The sequence below is a fragment of the Filicampus tigris genome, chromosome 1 (assembly GCF_054856515.1).
Source record: "Filicampus tigris isolate MCC_2025a chromosome 1, RoL_Ftig_1.0, whole genome shotgun sequence".
Taxonomy (NCBI): Eukaryota; Metazoa; Chordata; class Actinopteri; order Syngnathiformes; family Syngnathidae; genus Filicampus; species Filicampus tigris.
The window spans coordinates 26,992,280-27,001,895 of NC_141217.1; the positions used below are offsets into that span (position 1 = coordinate 26,992,280).

The 9,616-nt window shown below is 41.8% G+C and overlaps 1 protein-coding gene across 2 annotated transcripts; it reads left to right on the forward strand.

Annotated features, from left to right (window-relative positions):
* The first annotated feature begins 4,379 nt into the window (after window positions 1-4,379).
* On the forward strand, window positions 4,380-8,171 carry tuba8l2 (tubulin, alpha 8 like 2). Of its 2 annotated transcripts, none has more exons than XM_086029287.1 (5): window positions 4,380-4,625; window positions 6,073-6,163; window positions 6,252-6,474; window positions 6,554-6,702; window positions 6,779-8,171. In XM_086029287.1, exons 2-5 carry the CDS (start codon window positions 6,161-6,163, stop codon window positions 7,751-7,753), a joined length of 1,350 nt encoding a protein of 449 aa, XP_085885413.1. In that variant the 5' UTR covers window positions 4,380-4,625; window positions 6,073-6,160; the 3' UTR covers window positions 7,754-8,171. The 2 variants fall into 2 exon arrangements, with proteins under 2 accessions (XP_085885413.1, XP_085885422.1); XM_086029296.1 differs by having other exon boundaries at window positions 6,277-6,474.
* Window positions 8,172-9,616: the final 1,445 nt, after the last annotated feature.

Below are 9,616 nucleotides of genomic sequence, written 5' to 3' on the forward strand. Positions count from 1 at the left end.
TATCCAGCCGCTATAAGGATCATTATCAGGCTTCAGCAAAGCTTGCTGATGAGCTGATCATTAGAATCAGGTGTGTTGGAGCAAGGAAACATCTAAAACAAGCTGGATTGGTGCTCTCAAGAAGTGTACTTGGGCACTCCTGCTTCAAACTGTTTCCCCGTGGACCCGCGCAAATGTCCAGCTGTCCTACACATCCACAAACTGTTTCCCGGCTACTTGGACTCTGTTGTTCCCCTGTTGTGGATGTCAAGGGTCAACACCTACGTGACACACACACACGCACACAAACACGCACACTAAATGATCACCTGTGTGCTACCATCTCGGTTTGATGTCCGTCCATGGATGAAACCGAGGCTCTTACTGATTTTGGTACAAATAGCGCTCGATGGTGCACTTCTGGAGGTCATATGAGTATGGACTGACCTAGAATAGTAGTTTGTGAACTTTTTGAACTCGGGGGGCAAACTCATCTTTGCAGCAGTCAGCGGGCGATTGTTCCTCAGATGACTCCAGAGATTTGAAGTATTTCCATCGCTGGCCATTTGCGTCTTTTGCGTCATGCAGATTTTGCATACAGCCTTGTCTACATTTGCTGGCATGTTACTGTCCTCAGGCCTGAAGCCAAAATGCTGCTAAATTTCAGTTGCATTTTTGGGGGAACCAATGCGCGTGACTGGCCATCTTGTCTTGTTCCATCTTATGGCCTGTCAGGTGAAAGTCATTCTCCATGCAAAAGAAACATTCTAGCTTACTATTAGTTTTAAATAGTTATAGGAGTATTAAGTTCAAAACACAACTACACATTTATGTGTGCTATAAAAAACGATATTAAATATCATATTAAGTCCTTATGCGCTGCAATTTTTTTTTTTTATGACTCTGTTGAAAGTGACACTGTCCCTATATTTAGACACTGCGGGATATCATATTACCATACCTCCCAACCCTAGTATCTACCGTATCTTTCGGCCTTGTTTTGTATAATTGAGTCACTTTGAAAACGTTGCTTCTGTGTGGGGTTGTGGATAATGTGTACATCCCAAGTGACTTCTCCGTTTGATTATGGAGTCAAACGTCAGTGGTACACGTTGGATAGTCAAACAGTCATGACCCAAGTCTCTCTGACATACCAAAATAGATGGTGCAAGCAATAATACTTGTGAACAATAATACAAGTTAGCAATGAAATGTAGCTATGGGTTACGTAATAAAACTAGTGTTTCTTCTGAAGAAAAATTCTCAAAAAAAGTGTGTTGCATTAAATACTGGCAAGTACAATTCATCCCAAAGTTACTTCAATAAATGGTTTTTATTTTTGTTTACATGTTTTTTTCAAGATTTTTATTTTATTGTTTTTTGCATAAACATTCAAAATAAAGATAATTAATCAATCTGTAATGCAAAATGATCACTTGCCTTAATGCAGGCTGTGGTCTGTCATTCGATGCCTGACGGTATATTTGAGTTGCCAACTAACAGTGTCATTTGACAGAGGTATAGTTTTAAGTTCATCAGTTGCGGAATGATCATACATCACTCTCACCATCCATCCATACTATTGCAGGTAAGATAAGCTCCTCTGGTGGGGCTTCTTTTTAGTTTTAGCGATACGATGTGCTACCTGGTAGGACGCGTGGTCTGCCTGTTCTGTTCCTGCTTCGAGCACTAAGATGTAAGACACTTTGGTGATACCTTATGCTACGTTCACACCAATCGCGGATGAGCGTTCCGCTTCGCTTTTTCGCTGCCGTTTGACCGCGGGAAATTTGAAACCGCTTCATTCGCGCACAGCGGAGAGCGGAGGGGTCTCGCTTGGTAGTAGACGACCGGGATGTCCACAAACCGCAACGATAATCTTTTCCTCCATTTTGCGCTCTCGACACAAAACCCGCCGGGTGTACAGGACGCTGTGTGTGACATAGTAGCCTAAGCCCCGGTGCTGATTGGCTCCCACGAGGCGAAGACGAGAAAAATTTAATTTGTTTTATCCGTGGCAAATGGCCGAATGGACGGATTTTGGCGAACTACATTGGCTTCAATTGAAACGCACCGCCAGAAACGCTCACTACGGATATGGTGTGAATACAGCATTAAAGTTTTCTTTGAAAGTACTCCACAGGATCATATTTGTTAAGATGTTTTGTTGCCAAATATCTATTAAATAGAGTAGTTTCTCCTTATTTTATCCTTAATAAGCAAACGTCAGTACTTTTTCCTGTCTGTAGAATGATTGGAGTCCATTAGCATTACAGGGCACAGTCGCCGCCTACTGTTTAGGAGTGTGAATAGCAAGCATTCCGAGCACTTCACAATTAAAGCTTGATCATTTTTTTTCATGTGTTTGTCCAGTCATAGTCCAGAGACCCAATGAGAACATGCAACAACAGTGCAACACAATATTTGAGTCACTACCCACCGTTTGTGAATCAGGACTGAGGACACACACTTTTGGCCCCAAACAGGTCAACACGCACGCCTACAAGGTGCTTTCCAGCCAAGCTATTATGTGAACGTCCAGTGTGACAAACAAACACATTTAAGTTGCACAAAACCATTGTGATACAGAAAAGATGGAGAGAGATGACTGAATTCTTGCTGAGTTTTTAACAGCCAAAATAGCTGAGGAGAACATTTTTGATAAGGACTGGCAATGAGAAGTCAGCTGGGGGAAAACACATCTTAACACTTGGACGAATTGCTCCTGCTAAACTAAACTATCCCTTAAAAAGCTAACAAAAAACCTGTCCACACTAGATGAATGTGCTTGAGATAATATGTGCTAAATTGTCTTATCAGCGCTCAGAATACGGCCACACTAAGCACTAACCCTTTAGTGGGGATATTCTTTAGCAGCTTGAAGATAAATAAATCAATTCTTTGTTGAAGTTACTTGATTGAGTACGACAGCTCCGGTGGCAGGGAACGTTGAGATAAGAGCACTTTTGATAGGAACATTTATCATGCGGCAGTGCAATCGCACGCAGCTTCTATTCCCACATGTCAGTTTATTAAGTAGATCTACACCTAAATAGAGCCTGTGCAATATAATCAAACAGGGACTAGGGCTTCGTCCTAGCACCATTGGTTAATGTATTTTGCATGTTGTTTTTTCCTTTTGTTTTCATTGTCTTCCTTCAGGTGGGCCACTTTAATTGAATCATGCATGACTACTGACACAGAACAAATTTCTTGGCTAGCACAGTGTCGCTACAGCAGGCAGCGGAGGAATGATATAAAAAGCTTGTGCATCTTATTTTTAGGGGAGGTATCTGGACTTTTAAAAGAGGAAAGGGACTTAGAGGCGTACTATTCTGCAGGGCGTTGCTCCCTCACATAAAGGGGTTTAAATAAATCATGTCCCCTCTTAAAGGCCCGGTGCTGTTAACCTGAACCAGACGAAAAAGAGAAAAAAAAATCATTAAATGGAGCAAACATGTTCCCCATGTCACTGCAGATAAGAAATGATGAAACTGGGCAGCATTGTGATTTAGATTTGGATTTCCAAATCTGGCACTTTTACTGTCTAATTGAGCAAGAGCAAATCTTGTTTGACAGAATGACTGCATGCATTCACCACATCACAGAGAATTAGTACAGCTTTGGGTTTGAATCTTAGCTCAGGCCATCATGTGTGGAGATTGCATGTTCTCCTGATACTTGCCTGGGATTCTTCTCCTACTCCTATAGATTTCAAAGCTTTTCATGCACGGAATCTTAAGAGTCATGCTATGGTACGATTTAGTGATGATCCAAATTTGGATGGCATTTGCAGGGCAGCATGGTGTACTAGTGGTTAGCACATAATCTCCGAAGTCTGGGTTTCAAATCCTGTCTAAAATTTGCATGTGTTTTTATGTGGGTTTATTCCAGGTATCCCGGTTTCCTCTCAAATCCCCAAAACGTGCATTTTAGATTAATTAAAGACACAAAATTGGGAATGTGAGTGTAAACATTATGTAGTGCCCTGCAGTTGATTGGGGACCAGCTTTGGTGTCACCTGGGTTATGCTTACTACAATGTCTTTAAGTTTTAATATTCCACCATAAACAATGGCACATAATTAATAATGGCAGGCTAGCTATCCGCAAGCCATTTTAAAAGGCTGCTTCCGGTACATGGGGAGATTAGTTAATTTTATTTTGAAGGTTGAAACGTTGGTGGGGTATTTATTTTGTCCAAAATAGCTGTCGCAATGACGTTCGTCGTATTTAAATGACAGTGCTGTTACTTATCAAAGAGTACACGAATTACGTCACACGACATGGGGTGATGACCGCTTCTTATATTACGCAAGAAGCGACGTATTCGAAGCAGATGTCTTTCACCGCCCATTGCGTTAGCGAATACGTGACCGCTTCCGGTGACATCAGGCCCAGATCACGTCACTCTTTTCCACGCAACTAGCGACTGGCGTGAAACGTTTTTTTGACGTCCGGAGTGTATGAAAGGCTTCCACATGCCCTCTTACACAGGATGCCTGATTTTGCGATCCCTTAGTGAGCGAAGGTCCTTGTTGAAACAGCTCTATGTCAAACAATAACTTGCTCACTTATAAAGTAATTAGGATCACCTTTTTGCAAAGTCTCTCTCCTCAACGGGACATTTGTTTGCTCACAAACAAAGTAAGTATACGTTTTTTTTTTCTCTGCAATAATGTTGACGATGGAAGTATTCCTTGCTACTCTAAACAATGCACCCCATATCGTTTCAGTGCTATAATGAGTTTAATTAGGGATTAATTGTAAGACGTTAACAATATGATGGCTTTATGATGCATGAATAAAAATCAAAAGTTAAAATGATGATTTTCAAAAGCAGTGTGCTGCTCCTTCTCCATCGGGATCCAGATATGCAGATTTCCTCCCTCAATACTAAACAGCATTAGCTGTAGATATTAGATATTGTTGACTGCATTACGTGCAATAAGGTTGAACACTGTCCAGTTTGGGATACAATATTCACATTTTCGTTGAGGAAATTGAAATAATGTATGGCAGCGATTGTAACTGTACCACCTAAAAAAAAGAACAACATAAGTACCACTTAATGTCCAACATGAAAATACAGTAGTGATTTCGTAGTTGTATAGTTATTCATAGAAAACAAGGCTGATGTTTTATTCCTAAAAACAAATAATATTATAAGCCAATGTGATATTACAGTTTGAACATTAGCACTGGTCTTAAATTCAGAAAAACTACTTTCAATAAGGATTCAATTAATTTGTATTGCACAAAATGGTTAAATGAAAGTGTTACCAATTTAAAAACAACGAGTTCTTAAAGATGTAAATGCAAATAAAAGTTAAATACAAACGAACTGCTTAGCTGTGATGTTTTCACAAACCGCTAGGAGGAGCCCTCATACCACCGGTGGTACTCGTACCACACTTTGATAATCCCTTTTTATAGAGTATGTGTGCCCTTCAAATGTTGATATTTTTCTCGGGATTATTATTGTAACTAATACATTGGTACCACTGGAGCTGTAGCGTGTTTACTGTTCACTCATCCAATGCTACATCCCTCCACACTATTTTACTAACAGTGTGACCTTCAACCAATTAAGCAGAAGTTTTGCACCACCTGCTCTTAAAGGTCAAAATCAGGGGACAGAGAAAGTGTAGGATCATAAATTACTTGGAGTGATAATTGATGCAAAACTATACTTGGAGACTTATATAGATCATGTGAAAAGTAAACCCAAGGATGTTGTGAAATAGAAATAATACACATTTGATCAGTTTGACTGCCAAACATAACTTACTCTGTGGGGACCTGGGGTAACACCTGCAAAAACAACACTCACCATGTTTTGAAATTACAAAACACAACTGTAAAGAATATACAAAGTACACATTTACTTCGTCAAAGTACTCATAAGCTCAGATGCATCTCTCTTGCTTTGTTCAAAAAGATCTTTAAAATAAAGTACTAAAAATGTATATACATAAGTTATAAACAAAATTAATTTGTTTGGATTAGTTTGACTTTTGTCACGAAAGTGTGTCTTGATTTATGTTTGTTTGATCAAATAAAGCAACCAATTCAATCAGTGTTACTTTTACAGGTCCATCTGTGAGAGTTTACGCTGCTGCTCACTACTTCCCCACCCATTTTAGTCTCCTATCTCAAAGACCTCTCAAACTTCAAGAAGCATGGTGAGTGTAGCTAAATGAAGTACGCAGCGGCACAGCCATTCTGCTATCATTTATCGATGCTTTCCATCCCACCCCCAATCTCGAACAGCGTGAGTGTATCTCGGTGCACATAGGTCAGGCTGGTGTTCAGATTGGAAACGCATGCTGGGAGCTTTACTGCCTGGAACACGGAATCCAACCTGACGGCCAGATGCCCAGTGATAAGACGATCGGTGGTGGAGACGACTCTTTCAACACCTTCTTTAGTGAGACAGGAGCTGGAAAACATGTGCCCAGAGCTGTGTTTGTTGACCTGGAGCCCACAGTCATTGGTAAACGTCCTCAATTCGGTCTTCCGGCTGATCTAGGTAAATACTGACTGTAAAGGAATGCAACAATTTGATCTCCTAGATGAGGTGCGCACTGGAACCTACCGCCAGCTCTTCCACCCGGAGCAGCTGATCACTGGCAAGGAGGACGCTGCCAACAATTACGCCCGTGGACATTACACTATCGGCAAGGAGATCATTGACCTGGTGCTGGACAGGATCCGCAAACTGGTCAGAATCCTCAAATTGATTTGCAAATGCTCTATTTAGTTGCTCCAATTCGAACTCTGTCCTTCTCTTTGACCAGGCTGACCAATGCACGGGTCTTCAGGGCTTCCTGGTGTTCCATAGCTTTGGTGGGGGCACAGGCTCTGGATTCACTTCCCTCCTTATGGAGCGTCTGTCTGTCGACTACGGAAAGAAATCCAAGCTCGAGTTTGCCGTCTACCCAGCTCCCCAAGTATCCACCGCGGTGGTGGAACCCTACAACTCCATCCTGACCACCCACACCACCCTGGAGCACTCCGACTGTGCCTTCATGGTGGATAACGAGGCTATCTACGATATCTGTCGCAGGAACCTTGACATTGAGCGCCCTACTTACACAAATCTCAACAGACTAATCGGTCAGATTGTGTCTTCCATTACCGCTTCCCTTCGTTTTGACGGTGCCCTCAATGTTGATCTGTCCGAGTTCCAGACCAACTTGGTGCCGTATCCCCGCATCCACTTTCCTCTAGCCACCTACGCTCCCATCATCTCTGCTGAGAAGGCCTACCATGAGCAATTAACTGTAGCTGAAATCACCAATGCCTGTTTTGAGCCAGCCAATCAGATGGTGAAATGTGACCCACGTCATGGAAAGTACATGGCGTGCTGCCTTTTGTACCGTGGCGACGTGGTCCCCAAAGATGTAAATGCCGCTATTGGCACCATCAAAAACAAGCGCACCATCCAGTTTGTGGACTGGTGCCCCACTGGTTTCAAGGTGGGCATTAACTACCAGCCTCCCACTGTCGTCCCTGGTGGAGACTTGGCCAAAGTCCAGAGGGCAGTGTGCATGCTGAGCAACACCACTGCTGTTGCAGAGGCTTGGGCTCGGCTCGACCACAAGTTTGACTTGATGTACGCCAAGCGAGCCTTTGTTCACTGGTATGTGGGTGAGGGGATGGAAGAGGGAGAGTTCTCCGAAGCCAGGGAGGACATGGCGGCCCTGGAGAAAGATTACGAGGAAGTTGGTGCCGACTCCATTGATGACCAGGGAGAAGAAGGAGAGGAATAGTGAGAGGCATCGCACAAGTGTTGCTCATTTAAAACTTGGACAGTTCAATTATTATGGATGAAACCATTCTACTGTTTAATTATAAACAATGTTTTATACAATATGTCATTGTACTGTACAGTTAAGTACTACTACTCTGATGGATGTGTAATGCAGTTGCATAAAATTCATTAAATTTAAGATAAACACATTCTCTTTTAACCATTTTTAATGTTGCATTGGTCCAAATTACTAAATTGCTACGCTTGACTTGACATCATTGTCTGCTTTAGTTTACATGTTTCACTGCCATGGTCTATGTTTTGTCGGAGAATTTCCCTGCTGATTGTTCTTCAAATGTATACCTGCACAGTAATATCAGGACCTGTGAAGAAATTGCTTTGAAAGAGGCAGACATCAATAAAAGTGAACTGCTTGAGGTGGACAATCATGGTCTTTCCTCCAGCTGTGGATATTTTATTGCAAAATTAGAAGTTCAGGAAGAACCTCCGGATCTTCGAATCGAGTGGAATGAAAATTCAGCACACTGCTTTTCAGCCCTTTGCCCTTATAGTGTTTCTACCTAACAAGTGACCATATCACTGTGCTTATGTTTATTGAACAACCAGTGTGCATTGGTCAGTGTAGAAACTAGTGACAACATTCTGCAGCAACAACACAGACATGACATATAAAATACTGTTTTGTGTTTAGTTTGACCTGGATTAACTCTTCTCTTCATTGGCTCAAAAGGCAGGAAGAGTTGCTCAGCCATGGGCCATTGTATTACCACGTTTATGTTATTTGTGAAGACGTCTGTCATATCTGGAAGACAACAGCGGCACATACGAGATTCATATTTTCATTATTAGCCACAACCTATTGAGGCCTTACTAGATTCTAAGGATATTAGATTCCTTGTGTTGGTGGGGATTCTTCCAACAATGCCATGACTTATATCCATACAAGGCCACAAATGGAATTGGGTCACTGAACCATGTAATGTAAATCCTGCCAAGGAAATGCAAAGTTTTATTCATGGTGCTCTATAGGCCGGCCTGCCTCTGATTTTAAACAGGCTTCCGTCAGCCATTCCGACTGCAAACTTTAGTGTGTTTTTAGTTTTACATTTTGGAAAATATTTTTTATTTTTGTAAGCAGTGAATTGTCCATTTTTACCAGTTTCGGCCACACTACAGCTCGGACACCGGTAGGAGTCCTCAGCTGCGTCTGCTTAAATTGCCTTAGTTCACTGGGTGATTTAAGATAAGTATGGCTTCGTGCACCAGTTGCACTTTTCTCATTGAGAAGGTTTCCATGCGAGAGGGACATGTCCGTTAAGATCTGAGGTGGCCCACCTCCGCGGAGGCACTGCGATGGAGATTTCCTCATTGACCAACTAAGACGGGGGCTTTGAGGAGAACCCACTTCTCCGAAGGTGTCTTCCTGCTTGTGGACTCTTCCATTATTCGAATTAACATTGCATTGCATCATACTGCGTTAAATGTTTGCGGCCCCTTCTAAAGGTTTTCCTTTTTTTTCAGATTTTTTTTTTTTTTAGTTTTTCCTTGCCCACCTGGGGCTTCAGATCAGAGGATGTCATTAATATTTGTCAACTGTGGGCATGCGAAGCCCTTTGAGACTTTTCTGTGATTAAGGGCTGCAGAAATAAATTTGAACTTGCTGTTCATCTGTTTTGTAAGAGGGTTTACAGTAACTCTGGTCCACTCATGCTTTAAAAATGACCCCAATGCTTACAGAAATGAATGCGTTTTATAGCAAAGTTTTTTGAGGAATCGTGTTAACATTGAATAAATAATGCATAAAATGAAATCATGTCAGCGGCTGCTAATACAGTACATATAAATGGATTTCAGGTGTATA

Bases quoted from the DNA above. Each gene is read 5' to 3' on its own strand.
- tuba8l2 (XM_086029287.1), top strand. The intron at 6,475-6,553 runs GTAAACGTCCTC...TTGATCTCCTAG, and splicing joins CCTGGAGCCCACAGTCATTG to ATGAGGTGCGCACTGGAACC. The intron at 6,703-6,778 runs GTCAGAATCCTC...CTCTTTGACCAG, and splicing joins TGGACAGGATCCGCAAACTG to GCTGACCAATGCACGGGTCT.